Source organism: Pipistrellus hanaki (assembly GCF_964339955.1).
Source record: "Pipistrellus hanaki genome assembly, chromosome: 9".
In the NCBI taxonomy this organism is placed as follows: domain Eukaryota; kingdom Metazoa; phylum Chordata; class Mammalia; order Chiroptera; family Vespertilionidae; genus Pipistrellus; species Pipistrellus hanaki.
In genome coordinates this window covers 40,151,353-40,168,721 of record NC_140511.1, presented here as the reverse complement: position 1 = coordinate 40,168,721, position 17,369 = coordinate 40,151,353, and the positions used below count along the sequence as shown (strand labels likewise).

Below are 17,369 nucleotides of genomic sequence, written 5' to 3'. Positions count from 1 at the left end.
ACCGCCGTCTTCTCCCTGCTGGGCCATACACCTGCAGGAAAGGGACACGTCAGTCTCAGAGCCTGAGAGAGGCCCTGCCATCTCCCCTTATGCCCAGACCCCCCAACTCCCTCCCCAGCAGTGTCCCTCTCTGCATCTCTTTCTCAAGAGCCACACATCAGAACTTTTCCCACCGACAAACCTCTGTACGTGCCATAATCACAGTCTGGAAAACTTTCCCTCTCTTTTGCTATCAGAATTCTTCTCATCCCAGAAAGCCGAGATCAAATGCCACCTCCTCCTAGGTGCCCTCCAGGATTCCACCCCCTGACAGACACATGAGCTCAGAACGGTGTCTGAGGGAGCCAGGCGGCTGTTCTTAGTGCGATTCAAAGAGCAGGGGAGTTACAGAGCTTCAGCCAGAACAAATCACACACTTCTTCCTTCATAGGAAAGTCTTGCTAAAAAAAAAATCTCAGTTGAACCAAAGTGCTTGGTGACACAGCTGATTCTCATTCTGGCCTGAGCCCCTTAGCTCCCCGGGGCTGTACCTGTGGCCCCTCGGGGTCCAGCTGTCTCCACTTCGAGTGGCACTAATTGGATCTAGCTGTCGGGGCGGTGGGTCCATCGGTCCTCAGACAGGGGTGGGGTCAGGCCGGGCGCGTGCTGCTGTGGGGAGGAGCCGAGGGGCGTGCAGCCCCGGGCGGTGCTCAGGCCCCGCGGTGGGCCCGTGGCACCGGCCGGACACCCCCTCCCCCTGCAGGTACAGCGAGGAGCGGGGCTGGGAGCTGCTCTGGCTGTGCACCGGCCTCTTCCCCCCCAGCAACATCCTCCTGCCCCACGTGCAGCGCTTCCTGCAGTCCCGCAAGCACTGCCCGCTCGCCATCGACTGCCTGCAGCGGCTGCAGAAAGCCTTGAGGTACAGCAGCCCCGAGGGGCAGGGGCAGCGGGCACGGAGCTCGGGGATAGGCGTTGTGTGTGTGGCGGGGCTCCCGGCCACACCAGGTGTGCAGGACGAGCCCCCTCGAGGTGAGGAAATGACCACCCAACTGTAGTGACCATTCCGGGGGTACCACGGCAGTCAGTTCGACAAAGGCTGCAGCCCCCATCCCGGACCCAGTTTGAGTCTGGTTGCTCCGAAGGGCTTGGCTCAGACCTTCAAATCTGTCCGGGAGCAGACGCCTGGCCGCACTTCACACTCTTTTTTTAAAATATATTTTATTGATTTTTTACAGAGAGAAAGGGAGAGGGATAGAGAGCTAGAAACGTCGATGAGAGAGAAACATTGACCAGCTGCCTCTTGCACACCCCCTACCGGGGTTGTGCCCACAACCAATGTACATGCCCAATGTACATGCCCTTGACCGGAATCGAACCTGGGACCTTTCAGTCCACAGACCGACGCTCTATCCACTGAGCCAAACAGGCTTCGGCCGCACTTCACACTTTTTTTTTTTTAAATATATTTTATTGATTTTGTACAGAGAGGAAGGGAGAGAGATAGAGAGCTAGAAACATCGATGAGAGAGTCATCGATCAGTTGCCTCTTGCACACCCCCTACTGGGGATATGCCCGCAACCAAGGTACATGCCCTTGACCGGAATTGAACCCGGGTCCCTTCAGTCCCCAAGCCGACGCTCTATCCATTGAACTAAACCGGTCCCGGCGCACTTCACACTCTTAAAAGCCCACCTGCACCCTTCCCTGTGTGGGGGCACTGGTACCCCATTGTACAGCGGGCACTGGAGGCTGTGAGGGGTGACTGTCAGCTGGTAAGAGGGATGGGCAGGGATTGAAGCGGGTGCTCCTCGCTCCGTGCACCAGCTGGCCCTGACTGCACCCCTCCCCCCGGCTTTCAGGAACGGGTCCCGGAAGTACCCCCCACACCTGGTGGAGGTGGAGGCCATCCAGCACAAAACCACCCAGATATTCCACAAGGTCTACTTTCCCGACGACACCGACGAGGTGAGGGCCCTGGCTGCTGGGTGCGTGCACGGCCCCCAGACGCCTTCAGGAATGCCCTGGGGGCACAGGGAGCAGCCCCAGGCCCCCTCCGCCATCCCCAGGTTTGCCCCTTCCTCCCGCCCCTCATGGAGTCAGAGCTCAGCCAGGCGGCCACAGGCGCCTGGTCAGGAGCCCCGGGTTCCGTCCAACCTCCTGCCCGTGAGCAGCTTCCTGGAGCAGGTCCCCTCCCGCCCGCTGAGGAGGCCCCGCCTGGGAACCACCGCCTTCCCCCGGAGCTGAGCTCCGTGCGGGGCCCCTCCCTGGGCCAGCTCTGTTCCTGTGGCCCTGAGCCCACGTTCCTCCCTCCCTTCCCCCACCTGGCCTGACTGGGGGTCCTCAGCACCCTGGTCCCCTTGTCCAAAGGTCCCTTTTGTCAGAGTCTTCCTGTCCTGCCCCTTCGGCCAGGCTGCCTCCTGGTGTCCACTCCTGACCCATCTCAGCACAGCGTCTCGTTCAGATCAGTGAGTTCAACATTGAAACTTCCCGCCGGAAAAGCAGTTTTAAAACTTGTATGGAGACTAGAGACTCAGAAATGCCCAGCAAGATGCCAGACACAAGGACATAAAGCTCTAAGACTCTTTTCTGTCCCCTCCAGCGGGAGGTCACAGGAGGCCCCTCCCATCTCACTCCTCCCTCCATCCAGGCTTCCCAGGCTCTGCCTCACACTCCTCCCTCCATCCAGGCTTCCCAGGCTCTGCCTCACACTCCTCCCTCCATCCAGGCTTCCCAGGCTCTGCCTCACACTCCTCCCTCCATCCAGGCTTCCCAGGCTCTGCCTCACACTCCTCCCTCCATCCAGGCTTCCCAGGCTCTGCCTCACACTCCTCCCTCCATCCAAACTTCCCAGGCTCTGCCGTCACAGAGGCTCCTGACCAGGCGTCTGTGGCCTCCGGATAGAGCTCTGACTCTGCAGGGCGGGAGGCAGGGGCAAATGTGGGGAAGGCGGAGGGGAGGCCTCGGGCCACAGCCCATTCTGGGCTGTTTTCCCCTTCTTTTCTTCTCCCCCTTTTTCTGAAATTTGCTCTCCTCCTCCTCCTGTCTCTCTTCTTCCAATCACCCCACGCCCTGCCCCTGTCCTCTGCGCTGTCTCCAGCGTCACTCAGGCCTGCTCAGCAGGCCCAGGGCCCTGAGGCCCAGGCCGAGTCCTGCTCAGGGGAGGACATGATCTGGGGAGACACAGACAGGAGTTAGCTGCCTTGTTCTTTTCATTTCTTTCTTTTTTTTCTTTTTTTTAATATATTGTATTGAATTTTTACAGAGAGGAAGGTAGAGGGATAGAAAGCTAGAAACATTGATGAGAGAGAAACATCGACCAGCTGCCTCCTGCACACCCACCACTGGGGATGTGCCAGCAACCAATGTACACGTGCCCATGACTAGAATCGAACCCGGGACCCCTCAGTCCCCAGGCCAACGCTCTCTCCACTGAGCCAAACTGGTTTCAGCACCTTGTTCTTTTCTTAAATGCTGTGCCTAGCTCAGGACCCGGGGGGAGAGGGGGGAGGGGGTCGGTCTAGTTGGAGGCACAGCCAGAGCCAAGTGAGCCCCCTCCCCCAGGCCTTCGAGGTGGAGTCCAGCACCAAGGCCAAGGACTTCTGCCAGAACATCGCCGCCCGGCTGCTCCTCAAGTCCTCGGAGGGCTTCAGCCTCTTCGTCAAAATTGCAGACAAGGTGGGTGGTGAGTCTTTGCCTGCTGTCTGTCTGTCGGTCTGTCGGTCTGTTGGTCTGTCGGTGTGTCGGTTGGGACATTTGCTGAAGCCATAGCAGCTCATGGGGCAGGAGGGGGAGGAGACAAAGGAGGGAGGTTAGAGAGAGAGAGAGGAAGAGAGGTGCTCTTGTATGTGCATTCCTCTGTGCCCGTCTCCTTCCCGCATCCGGCGTGCCCCTTACCGGCAGCAGCTGCCCCGAAATCTTTCCTCCGAGGCCCTGCCCCTCACCCCAGCACACGTGCACTCCCAGATTTGCCTTAACTGCTCCCTCAGCTGCTCGCTGAGGCCAATTGATCCTTGAAATGACCCTTTAGGAGAGGGCAGTCCGCCCCACCTGACAGGTCACAGAGCCTGGGCTGAGGACGGTTGTCTCAGGTCACACAGAAGGAAGGGGCTAGATCTAAGGGGTCTGCCTCCAAAGCGCAGGCCTCTGCCACTGCCCCACGTTGCTCCCCACTTCTCTGCGCACGGGGTCCGAGCCTCTCCCCCGGGGAAGGCTTCCCTGACCAGCTCGGGCCGATAGGTGCTCCCTCCCCTTCGCTCCAGCTCCCTGTGCATCCATGTCTGTCTCCTCACTTCATGGCTGTCCCTGTGCCTGACCCTGGGGACGCAGAGGGGTCTCAGTGAGGTCCTGGACCTCGGATTGCGTAGAGCCTGCGGGAGGAGCAGGACGCGGATGCCGGGAATGTGCCAGGCAGGGCCTGGGCCTCGTTCTCAGCCTTTCCCCCGGGGCCCGGGCAGCGTTCCGCAGATCTTTGCTGAATGGCGGGAGGGAGTGGCTGTCCCTCTGTGCAGGCTGTGTTCGGGAGACAGCAGGCACGGTCGGGCGGGGTGAGGCTGGTACACGGACACCCCTCTGGTTGCCAGAGGGAGTCTGTGGAGAAGGGGCCCCCAGGTCCGGGGGTGGGAGAGCCAGAAGACTGTATTGCTCCAGCTAAAACTCGGACTAGCGTGGCCATGTCCGTTAGGTCATCAGCGTGCCTGAGAATGACTTCTTCTTCGACTTTGTCCGACACCTGACAGACTGGATAAAGAAAGCACGGCCCGTCAAGGATGGTAACGTGAGGCTGGGCCCTGGTGCGCCCGAGGCCCGGCGCAGGGCGGGGCTGGGTCTGTGTCATACCTGGAGGCCCTGAGCGAGGGCCCCCTCCGGGCTGGGGCAGGGGCTGGGCACACCTTGGACGGGGACCCTCTGGGTGACCCCGGGCTGCCCTCTGCTGCAGGCATCGTGCCCTCACTCACCTACCAGGTGTTCTTCATGAAGAAGCTGTGGACCACCACGGTGCCGGGGAAGGACCCCATGGCGGACTCCATCTTCCACTATTACCAGGTGAGCTGTGCCTCCGCGTGCTGCGTGCGGCCCGGGGGCTTGTGGGGCGGAGGCCTGCTGTCCTCGCTGGGCGGGGCTGTACCGGCACAGCCCAGGAGAGACATTGGTCACTCACTCTCTTCTGGGATGTTCTTCTCTCGGGTCTTTTCCTCTTTACCTGCTGAGCTTTTGGATGTGAATTCAATCATCGGGTGTGTCTTTTTCCCCCCCACTACATTCAATATTGCTTTGTATTAGCTTCAGGTGTACTGCGTGGTGGTTAGTCATATGCTTTACACAGTGTTCTGTCCAGTATTTTCAGTACCCACTGGCGGCATGCCTAGTAAATGAAGTGTGATTGACTGTATTTCCTATGCTGTACTTTAGACTCCCATGGCTATTCTGTAACTGCCAATCTGTACCTCATCCCTTCACCTTTTCCACCCAGTCCTCTAATCTCCACCCCTCTTGCAATCATCAGCCTGTTCTCTGCATTTATGAGTCTGTTTCTATTGGTTTATTTTGTTCTTTAGATTCCATATGTAAGTGAAATCATTTTTACCTTTCTCTGACTGCCTTATTTCACTTAGTATAATACCCTCATTCATGCTATCACAAATGTGTGATTTCTTTTGGACCAAGTAATATTCCATTGTGTATATGTACTACAGCTTTTTTATTCCATTGTCTGTTGATGGGCATGTGGGTTGCTTTCATAACTTGCTAATTGTAAATAACACTGCTGTGAGCACAGCGGTGCATATATTCTTTCAAATTAGTGTTTTGAGTTTCTTTGGATATAATACCCAGAAGTAAAATTGCTGGTCATAAGGCAGTTCTATTTTTAATTTTTTGAGGAATCTCCGTGTTTCCCATGAATCATCTTATCTTAAGGGAAGTCTTCCCTGTCCCTGAGACTTTATCAAGTCATTTGGTTCTATGTTCTCATAGCACTGGGAATATTGCCTTCAAAGATTGGAACTGTACATTGATTTGATGTGATACTGTCTGTTCTTTCTTTGACTATAAGTTCAATGAGAGTAAGGAGGATATATGTTGTTGCTTATAGGGATAGGCTCATAATTGATGCTCAATAAATAGGTGTTGGTTTGATGGGTGGGTGAATGAATGGGAGAAGGATGGATGGTAAATGAATTTTTGAATTGGATATCGGTGAGTGGATGGGTGAATGGGTAAGTGGGTAGGAGGGTTGGTAGGTGGATGGATGAACAAATAGGGAAATGGCTGGGAAAGAGAAGTGTGGGTAGACCCATGTGGCTGGGTAGATGGATGGGTGAATAGGTACAGATGGGCAGGTAGGTGGTAGGGTGGATGAGTGTGTGAGTGAGTACATGAAAGGGTGGGTGGATCATCACTGACTCGGGTTTCTGATTTGCCCTGTGTCCTCGGCCAGCCTGCATTTCCCTGTGCTTTAATCAAGAGAGCTGGAAGGCTCCAGGAGCCCTTTAGAGGATTCATCTTTGCTTTTGAGTTAGTACCCGTCCTCCTCAGTTACTCTGGTTCTGGGTCTGGAAGTTCAAGGTGGGGAACGGGCTGGTGCCGCTGATGAAACCAGCCAGTCTGAGGGATCAGTGGAAAGAGGCCGGCGGCCTGAGAGGCTTTTCCCATGGAAGGACAGGCCGGGGCAGTCTGCGGAACCGTCTCAGGCTCTGCGTTTTTGAAATGGGACTGCTCATCTTGCTGTACTGGTAGGAGGGGCAGTGACATACTATTCACATGCAGCTCTGTTTTGAACTGCAACGTGCTGAATCTGTGCGAGCACAGTCGCTGCTGTCCTGCCTGTGCCATCTCCCCTTAAGGAGGCCGGAGAAGCGGGTGGACCGGCCTCGGGGGTAGGGGAGGAGTCCCTGCCTCCCTGTGACCTGCTCCGTCTCTGGCAGGAGTTGCCCAAGTATCTCCGCGGCTACCACAAGTGCACGCGGGAGGAGGTGCTGCAGCTGGGGGCGCTCATCTACAGGGTCAAGTTCGAAGAAGACAAGTCCTACTTCCCCAGTATCCCAAAGCTGCTGCGGGAGCTGGTGCCCCAGGACCTCATCCGGCAGGTCTCACCTGACGACTGGAAGCGGGTGAGCATGGGGGAGGCAGTGGGGATAAGGTCCCCACAGTGGGTCTCCGGGCACCCCGGGGGCCAAGGGGCAGCCAACCGCCCAGGGTAGTGTCTCCTGTGGCCGCACGTGTGACAGGGTCACTCCCCCTCCCCGTTCCCTCTCCACTTGCGTTAGTCTCCAGTCTTTCAGGCAAAGGAGTCAGGCAAAGGCCATGTTGCAATACTTGTCCCTGTCCTTGTTACCGTGGTTACTGTGATGACCGTGGTGTCCGGGCTTTACTTGATTGCTACTCTTCGGCCTGCTTGCTTGGGAGGGAGGAAGGGCAGGAATCCATTCACTGGGACAAGGAGGCAGGTCCTCACAGCTCCAGGACCCCGCCCCATGCCTGGCTCTCCGAGGCCCATGACAGCTGCTGGCAGAGCAGATGGGGCAGGAGGGGAGGGGTGGGGACTGACCAGCCTCCCCCTGCAGTCCATCGTCGCCTACTTCAACAAGCACGCGGGGAAGTCCAAGGAGGAGGCCAAGCTGGCCTTCCTGAAGGTCATCTTCAAGTGGCCCACCTTCGGCTCAGCCTTCTTCGAGGTGAAGGTACGCTGTGGGCAGTTTCTCAGAGAGGAGGGAGGAGGGAAGAGGGAGGAGGGAGATAGGGAGGGGGCTGAGAGGACAGACTCCTCCCCAGGACTGTGGGGAACAGCGGCGGCTTCTGCTGCCTGCCCTGGAAAGGAGGAGAGCCTGGGACTGTCTCAGCCAGGTGTGCCGGCTGAGTGCTGAGCCCCGGCTCAGTCCTGGGACACAGAGGACACAGTCGCTGCTGTCCGGCCCTATGCCATCTCCCCAGCCTGGCGGGGGAGCAGGTGTGTACACAGGCCCGAATCTCGGAGGATAATCTGTGGGGCGCTCTGATCAAGGTGGCATGGCAGGGCCGCAGGCACCCTGCCCCCCCTGGCACGGAGTTGGCAGGACAGGTCAACTCAATCCCAGCTGAGCCTATTTATTCTGCCCCTAGTGCACACAGCTTTTCCTGCTCTGGGTCCCCACCTGACGGTTTCCTACTCTCTTTATTAGCAAACTACGGAGCCAAACTTCCCGGAGATCCTCTTAATTGCCATCAACAAGTATGGGGTCAGCCTCATCGATCCCAGGACCAAGGTGAGCGGAGACAGGGCAGAGCAGGCAGGGGCAGGCTGCTGTCTGCACCCCTAAAAAAGCCCCCACAGCCTCCGCCCTCACGTCACCTGTCCTCATGGCCACACATCTTGAGAGGCCGTCTGCTTCCTGACCCTCATCTGCTCCATCCAAACGGCTCCGCTGAGTTACTAACACCTGTTACTAAACCAGGCGACTCCTCTTAGTGCTTGCCTTTCAGCATCATTGGACGCTACCAGCTCGTCTCCTTCCCACATGCTCTCTGCCTGCGTGGGCAGCATGGCAGGCTGTGCTGGGGTAACTGATGCTCGTCTTTATGGGCCCAGCAGCCCTCACCCAGGGGAGCAGGAAGCACACCCTAGCACGTGCACAGGAGGACAGCTGCGCTGCGGGTGCCAGTGACCCCGTCTTCCTCTCGGGTCCATGTGCCCCGTTTGCCTGGTTTTCCTCTCAGACCATCTGTGGGCTTCCTCTCTATCCAGCCTAACACTGTGGTCCCCAAGGTTCTGTCCTGTCCTCTTTTTAATCTTTATTGTTGAAAGTATTACATATGTCCTCCTTTTCCCCTTCTAGCCCACCCCCACCGTCTTCCTTTTGTCTCTTTCCTCAGACTTTCCCCTGGACTCTCTCACCCAGGACCAGTTTCAGTTCCTTTAGGCCTCCGACATTTCCACTTCCAGTCCCACATCCCAGCGGTCTCCCGACTCCCGTGGGTGTCCCGCCTGCTGGTCCCAACCAAGGCGTGGAGCGGGAAGGCACCTGCCCCCACTCCAGCGCCCAGGCAGAGCTAGCCTCCCCCTCCTGCTCGTTTTCCGAGGGCCCGAGGCCTTCCTCTGGGTGGTGTCTGTGGGCTGGAGCTGCAGGGAGTGAGGCCAGAGGGCCCAGGTTGTGCAGCTTCAGACTTTCTGCTCCCCCCAGGACATCTTGACTACGCACCCCTTCACCAAGATCTCCAACTGGAGCAGCGGCAACACCTACTTCCACATCACCATTGGGAACCTGGTGCGCGGGAGCAAGCTGCTCTGTGAGACGTCACTGGTGAGAGCTCCTTTCCGGGCCTGGCGGGCGCCCCTGCTGCACCGCAGCTTCAGCCCCTCTCCAGGCCCGGGGCCAGGACCAAGAGTCAGGTTGGGGCCAAGGTCAGGTCATTTTGAGGCTCAGCTTAGGTCTGGGGGAAGAGGCTTAATCAGGGGCCGAGGAACAGACCCCTCCTGCAATGACTATTGTTTGAGTGCCGTTAGTACCTGGGGATTGAGTCTTCAACTCTGAGTTTAATAAAACCATTAGCAATGAGGCCTCCTGGACTCAGTGTCCAAGGTACAGCTTCACGTGTAGTCTTGAGTCATTCTCGGAGGTAGGCTTCCAGGATGGAGGGCCCACAGGCTAGGCCTTTGTGTGGGGTCATACAGTTTAGAACCGGAGACATCTACCCGGTTGACTCCCAGGCCCTCCGCTGTGCAGCTGGGGAGACCTAGTCCAGAGTGGACCGAGAGTTGCCTTGTGCAGGGTTCTGCTCCTGCACTGCTCCGGCAGCTGTCTGGGAACTGGCCCTGTTCTTTGCACTGTTTATCACCTTGCTACTGTTTCCAGGGCTACAAGATGGATGACCTCCTGACTTCCTATATCAGCCAGATGCTCACGGCCATGAGCAAACAGCGGGGCTCCAGGAGTGGCAAGTGAACAGTGTGGAGGTGGCACTGGCTCTGTGCCTGCGCCTCAGGTGGCAGCTGGGGGAAGACCTTTGCCATCGGGCAGGGAAGCTGGGCTGGCCAGCCACCGGTGACAGCACCAGCTTGGACTCTGGTCCTCCTTCCAGTGAGGTGGCCTTGCTGGGGTGCAGAGCACCCTTCCACCACCCCTGACGTCCGCAGGTAGGATTTGGTCCTGGCTGTGGCCTTCCCGGTTTAAGAGTCTGTGCTCCGTGCATGCTTTCTCATCCCAGACCAGCCCGGCCATGTGACCTCCTTTGGCTTTGTGTACCACTGGGACCGGGAATCAAGAGGACACCCTAGTTCATCCTGGGAGCAGCCAGACCAAACCAACTGAATCAAGAATATTCTGACACCTAAGGACTGGACTGGTTGAATTCCTGTAAGTCCAGGACCCTCAGCTGGGGTGGAGGAGACGGACGACTTTTCTATATTGCAGTGTGAGTGCTGAGCCCCTGCTTTCCTAACCAACTCAGGTCATAAAGCACGTGTTCCACCTTCTGGCCCGAGAGTGTCTCTTGAGGGAAGGGGAGGAGGGAAAGAGTCTGGGGACAGGGCCCTGTTGGCTGGTACCTCTCTCCTTGGTCTATGTGTACACGCTGGTCTGGGCTTGGGGATAGAGGTGTCTGTGTCCAAGATGTGCTTGAAAAGAGACTTAAAGGGACTGGCTGAGACCAGGGCAGAGAGCAGAGAAATGCTGGGCCTCAGCCTGGGAGGTGAGGACCTAAGTGTGGGCAGAAAGTCAAGGGGGGACTGGCTTCTGAGCCTTCACCAGGGCCAGTGGAGCCAGAGTGGCCCGGAATCCTGCCAGATATATCTCCTTGGTTCATTAAGAAATCACTGAGAACCCCAAGAACAATGTCTTTTTGGGTTAAAGCCCTACACCCAGTGGGTGCCTGTAAAATGCTACTTTGTCACCAGGACGGACCAACCAAGTTTGGCCATGACCTGGGCAAGTCTGGGCTGGGGGCTCAGACAGGGAAGGTGTGATTTGGAGCTTTGCCCGGGATGAATGTTTAGAGAGGTAATAGGGGAGAATCCCCTTGCAGTGGGTGTGTTTGTGATCTGCCTTAGGGTCCCCCTGAAACTTCAGCAGAGCCAAGTCCTGCTTGCCCTCACACACCCAGCTGTTTAGGGTCTAGGTGCCCAGCTGACCCACAGGGAGTCCTATTCCTGTTCTCCGCAGCAGCCTGTGGGGGAGGGAGGGGTTGGGAGGGAGGGGTGGCTGTGGAAACAGAGGCCCCAAATCATAGCCCTGCCTTCTGGGATGGCCATGTGGCTGCCCTGGTGTCCAGGGGGAAGGAAGCTGCATGGTCTGCCCCTACACCATCATCGTATAGATGGGGATACTGAGGCCCAGAGCAGCGTGAATAGGTGATGGTCACCTAGTGGAACTCAATTCACTGCTTCTAACATTGGAATCCCAGACAGAAGGGGCTCCCTGCTTGTTCTAAGTTGTAGTTTCCCTTCAAGGACAAAGGCCATTGGATGCGGATGGAATTACGCCCATCTTTCCATTGGGGAATCAGCCAATAGAGGACTATTGGGAAGCATCACCCCACTTCACACTAGATCACAAAGAGTGCATGTGGATAAAATCTTTGCCCCTAACGTACCCAGGCCACCTTTAATTTTCTGACCCAGGATGGCATCCCTGTTGCACGCATCCGTCTTTGTCAGCCTGAGCCATCGCAGAAGGGTCCAAAGAACACATACTCCACTTACCTTCTGCATTCCTGAAAGGTTGCCTTTATTTACATGCTGAAGTTCACAGCTGCTTCATTAGCAGGGACTACTATGAAGGATTAGGAGGAGAAAAACCCTGCAGCATCTAGGGAAGAATGCGCTCCAGCTCCAAGACCACAACAGTTGTTTTCCCTCTTGCCTAAACCCTGGAGCTGCACCCTTTATAGGAAGGCTAGTCCAGACGCTCTCCATTGAGCTTCCAGTGCTCTCCGCACTCCTTTCTTGACCACTCCCCACCATCACCACCCTTAGGCACAGAGGAGGAGGATTAGAAGGGGGCAAGATGTGGCTAATTCTTTGAAGAAAGCCAGAGGGGGACATGTTGGATGTGGTGGAAAACGTTGCAGAACCGATTCTTGGGAGTACTGAATTGTGGGAGTCTTTTTGGGTTGTGTTTCAGGGTAAGGAACATCTATGGAGGAAACTGCTGGTTCCTTTGCCTGGCACTGCAGTTTGGAGGGTGGCCTCTCTGTTGGCCTCCTAGGTGAGTGCTGGGGTGGATTCAAAAGCCGCCTCGGTGGGCACCAGTTGTCTAAGGTCATCTGTAGCAGGTGTGGTTGCTTCCTGGACTGACTATGGTTCAATGTCTTTTATCTTAAACCTCAGGAGGGGCTGCTGGAGGCTCAGGGTTTTCCCCAATTTGGGAAGGAGGTGGCATGGTTACAACAAAATCTTCTATTTTCTCACTTGGTCTCCTTTTCAATCTCCTACTTCCAGTATCTGTGGGATAGAAAAGACAACACACAGAGCTCTCAAATGTCACTTCTCCAATCCTTGTAGGTCATGTAGTGAAATCCTTGTTATATTTAAAATGTTAGTCTCTCACTTACCATCTCGGGTTCTTTCCCCCAAGTTCTCCCTATCCCAGACTTTGTGCAAACTTTATCATGCTCATTCAATTCAGCATGCCGCTGGAATTGAAGAGTGTATTGTGTGAGGTCCCCGCTCCCTAGGGAAGCCCTCAGAAGACAGAAAGTAACATTCTCTTAAAGTTCATGCACTTCACAATCATTGCTTTAAAAAATGAACACAAGAAAAAAAGATAATGAACAGTCCTCTATTAAGAGCTTTTTATGGTCTGAGACTTTGTCTTGCTAGTCACTAGATACACAGTGTTGTCACATAGTTAAGTACTCAAAAAATAATTTTTATTTAGCTGACTAATAGAAAAAATAGAAGGTGGAGATTTCTTCTAGCAACGGAGCTGGGAATTTGACGCTTACCAAAGACAAATTAAAAATTGGATAATATACAAAACCAAGAAAATATGTTAAATTATATTAAAATTTACAATAAGGGAGGAACTGTGGAGCCAAAATTTAGGAGTAAGTGAGAATCCAAAGTGGTAAGCCCAGAACTCGGTTATTTTTTTTACTGTGAATGTAATTTTAATCTTGAAGAAATACTGTACACATGAGCTTCATCTTCAATCAGGAGGAAGGGGATTTTTTTATTGTTCTTGAGTAGAATTTGTAGGTTAACTGAATTTTAGAACAACAAATACCTTGGATATTAGGTTTTCTAATTCATGAATGTGGTGTATTGCTCCATTTATTTGGGTCTTCCTCTCAGCAAACATTCATAGTTTTCAGGTTTTACGTTGTTATAAATGGTATTTAGATTTTTAAAAATGTACCAATTACTCATTGGTAATATAAAGACTTACAATTAATTTCTCTGTATATTGACTTTATATCCTGAGCAACTACTTAACCCACTTCTTATTTTCAATATGTTTGATTCCTTAGAGTTCAATTAATTATATCTGCAAACCAGAAGTTTTATTTATTCCTTTATAGCTGTCACTTATCTTATTAAACTGGCTATGCTTTACAGCACAATGCTGAATAGAAGTTGTGAGAGCAGACATCCTTGCCTTATTTCTGATCTTACAGGGATAATATTCATTGCTTCTTTAAAAATGATATTGGCAGTAGGCTTTTTGTAAATATATTTTATCAGATTGAGGAAGTTTAATCCCTATTTCTAGTTTGCCCAAATATTATAAACGGGTGTTGACTTTTTTTTTTTTTTTTAAATACCGTATTTTCAGGCGTATAAGACGACCCACTAATTTTACAGTTAAAACATAGGTTTAGGCCTATATTCGCTGTATAAGACTACCCCCCACTTCCGAGGCAACACCAGTTCTTTTTTTAATAGACCGCCTCTTTGACTATGGCCAATCTGAGCAGGCTTTTTATGCATGCAAATTATACATGTTCTGTACCCGAAGCTACACTGTGTTCTAGTAAAAAGAACTGGTGTTGCCTTGGAAGTGGGGCGTAGTCTTGTACAGCGAGTATAGGCCTAAACCAATGTTTTAACTGTAAAATTAGTGGGTCGTCTTATATGCCAGAAAATACGGTATATTTTATTGATTTTTCACAGAGAGGAAGGGAGATAGAGAGTCAGAAATGTGGATGAGAGAGAAACACCGACCACCTGCCTCCTGCACACCCCCTATGGGGATGTGCCTGCAACCAACACATATGCCCCTGACTAGAATCAAACCTGGGACCTTCCAGTCCGCAGACCGACGCTCTACCACTGAGCCAAACCGGTTTCGGCAAATATGCTTTTTGTCAAATATGCTTTTGTCAAATATGCTTTTTCCATTTTATTTTAATATGGGATTATATTGATCAGTTTTTAAGTGATATATCCATCTTGCATTACTGGTGTAAACCTTACTTGATGTATTATCCTGTTTACTTGATTAATTCAATTTTGCTAGTATTTTAAGGATTTTTATGTCTAAGTTTGTAGATGATATTGATCTGTAAATTTTGTTCTTGTAATATCTTTGTAAAGTTTTATATAAGGACTTTTTCTGGCCTTAAATATCAGCTATTAGTATATTTCTTAAATATCTGAATAACCAGAGAAACTCTTTGGGCCCAAACTTTTCTTTCTGTTGAAGTTTTTGATATATGAATTTGATTTTGATAGTGGGTTATTACAAATTTCTATTTCTTTTTCTGTCGGGTCTGATAAGCTATATTTTAAGGAATTGTTCCCTTCATTTTGGTTGTCAAATTTAATGACATAAAAATGTTCATAATTTCCCTTTTTATGGCTAGGATCTAGGGATATACTCTTTTATTCGTCATTCATTATATTGGCAACCTCTTCCTCTCCCTCCCTCTCCCCACTCCCCCCCCCCCCCACACACATCTTGATGAGTTTATCAATATTATTAAACTTTTCAAAGGACTAACTTTGCACTGTTTTTGCTTCTCATTTCCTTTGGATCTTTCCTATTTTATTGATTGCTGCTATATTTAGAATTTCCTTTCTTTTACTTAGGAAAAATGTACTCTTTTTATAGATCCTTAAGGTAGAAACTTAATATTAAACCTTTCTTCCTTCTAACTTTTAAATTCCTGCTATTGTATATTCATTATCAATTACTTAAAAATATGTAATATCTAAGTTCCCTTGTGATTTACTCCTAAATCAAAGGAATGTTTAAAAATACATTAATTTCCAATATTTAGAGGCTAATCTAGATATTTTATTAATATTTGTTTTTAACTTTGTTGTGGTACCAGAATATACTATATAAGATCCAAATCTTTTGAAATTTATTTGAGACATGTTTTATGGCTTTTCATCCGGTCTATTTTGGTTAATATGTCATGTACATTTGATAATATGGTATATTCTTCTAGTTGAGAATTTTGTTTTATATCAATGTGACTGAAATAGTTCAGATTTTTAAAACCCTTCTGATTTTTTTTGTGTGTGCTTATTTATTTCAAGTTCTGAAAGACTACTTATAAAATCTCCAACTATGATTTCTCTTTCACTTTTTGTGTCATGTGGTTTGAAGCTGATATTAAATGCATACACCATTTGATTTATAATGGCTTCCTGATATACTGACCTTTTCATCATTATGAAATCTTTGTTTCTAGTAATGTTCCATGTTTTGAAGTCTATTTTGTTCCCCCTGGTATTTCTTACTAGAGGCCCGGTACACAAATTCCTGCACAGGTGGGGTCCCTCAGCCTGGCCAACAATCAGGGCTGATTATCTGATCACGAACCCTGATCAGGGAGGGACTGTGGGAGGTTGGCTAGCCATGGGAGGATGGCTGTGGGAGCACACTGACCACCAGGGGGCAACTCCTGCATTGAACGTCTGCCCCCCTGGTGGTCAGTGCATGTCATAGCAACCGGTCATTCAGCTGACCGACTAGTCCTAACAGTCGCTTAGGCATGATATATCATTTTCCCCATCCTTTTACTTTGAATCTATTTGTGTCTTAAGTATTTCTTTTGTAGACCACATATGGTTGGGACTTGCTTTTTTTCTATTTGACACGCTCTACTTTTAGTATTTGATCCATTTATATTCAATGTAATTAATAAAATGGCTGCATTTATGACTACCGTGTTTCAACTTGTCTTCCCTCCCCCCGTTATTTTGCTCCCTTTGTTCTTTTTATGAATCCATCTGCTATGAGATGTATTATTCTGCTAACTTTGAAAAAGTAAGCTGCTATGTTGTGACAGGGCCCTATGACTAGGACCTGAAGGTGAACCCCAGGAGCTCAGGAAAAAACCCTGTCATCAGTTATCAAGAAAACAGGGACAATTACAGTCCTACAATTCTAAGGAACTAAATTCTGCCAAAAAACAGTAAGAATGAAAGAGTACTCTTAAGTCAGTCTCAGCCAGGCCAACTCCTTGATTTTAGCCTGATGAGACTCTAAACAGAGTACCCAGCTAACCCATGCCTAAATTCCTGGCCCATAATTTACTGAAAACCAGTAACAAAAGAAATACTATAAAAGGCAATCAGAAGGGGACATCTCTAAAACTTGCAACAATAAAGATAAAAATTTTAAATATCAGTCAGAGAAAAAAGACAGAAGTAGAGGAACAAAGATAAGAAAATGAAAACCTATTTTTATCTTGGAAGACTTTTCATAAGAATCTATGTATTAGTAAGCCCTATCTGGTTTGGCTCAGTGGATAGAGTATCAGCCTACAAACTGAAAGGCCTCGGGTTCAATTCTAGTCAAGAGCATATACCTCGGTTGCAGGCTCCTCCCCAGCCAGGGCCTAGTTGGGACTCAGACAAGAGGCAACCAACTGGTGTGTTTCTCTCACAGAGATGTTTCTGTCTCTCCCTCTGTCTTCCATTCCCTCTAAAACCAATGGGAAAATATCCTCAGGTGAGGATTAACCAAAAAGGAAAAGAAACTATATAAGACAGAAGACAAAGGACTGACTTCTTTAAAGTGCTGAAAAATGTATCCTAAAGCTAGGAAGGTGCTGAATATCTCCTGGGGGCAGCAGCCACACATGCCCATCCCGCTGGTGCGTACGGTGTGAGGTGTGACATGTGGTTAGTACTGGGGGCTCTATTCTCCTCAACCTGAGTGGATCTAGACTGAGGTTTTGGGTTCTGTCTAGTCTTCCAGGATTCTAAACTTGGTTTTAAGCATTCTATTAATAGCTTGTTTTTGTTTTTGTGTTGTTTTTTTTTTTAAGTACTCAAACAGCCTTTTGATAGCTTTTCTTTCTGCTTAGGTCAGACAAAATTGTTTTATGCAATAGGCAACTAAAAACTCTTAAACTGAAATATTCAACTCATTTTCTATTCACCTTTTATCATTTTCACAAGAAGGGTGTTGGTATCAAGTTAACTGAGTATTTTTTCTAAGGCATTATAGCCACTTCATTC

The 17,369-nt window shown here is 50.7% G+C and overlaps 1 protein-coding gene across 2 annotated transcripts in view; it reads left to right on the top strand.

Moving 5' to 3' along the window:
- The window catches only part of MYO7A (myosin VIIA), a gene marked incomplete at its 5' end in the record, with an annotated part of 62,187 nt that extends 48,481 nt beyond the window's left edge, over positions 1 to 13,706 (top strand). For both annotated transcript variants that reach the window (XM_084893450.1, XM_084893449.1), the window contains 10 exons: positions 743 to 898; positions 1,840 to 1,945; positions 3,542 to 3,655; positions 4,662 to 4,749; positions 4,917 to 5,023; positions 6,904 to 7,089; positions 7,543 to 7,659; positions 8,137 to 8,220; positions 9,136 to 9,255; positions 9,808 to 13,706. In XM_084893450.1, the coding sequence (XP_084749576.1) occupies positions 743 to 898; positions 1,840 to 1,945; positions 3,542 to 3,655; positions 4,662 to 4,749; positions 4,917 to 5,023; positions 6,904 to 7,089; positions 7,543 to 7,659; positions 8,137 to 8,220; positions 9,136 to 9,255; positions 9,808 to 9,897 (1,168 nt within the window). In that variant the 3' untranslated portion in view covers positions 9,898 to 13,706. The remainder of the gene's footprint in view (positions 1 to 742; positions 899 to 1,839; positions 1,946 to 3,541; positions 3,656 to 4,661; positions 4,750 to 4,916; positions 5,024 to 6,903; positions 7,090 to 7,542; positions 7,660 to 8,136; positions 8,221 to 9,135; positions 9,256 to 9,807) is intronic.
- Between the last annotated feature and the right edge of the window lie 3,663 nt (positions 13,707 to 17,369).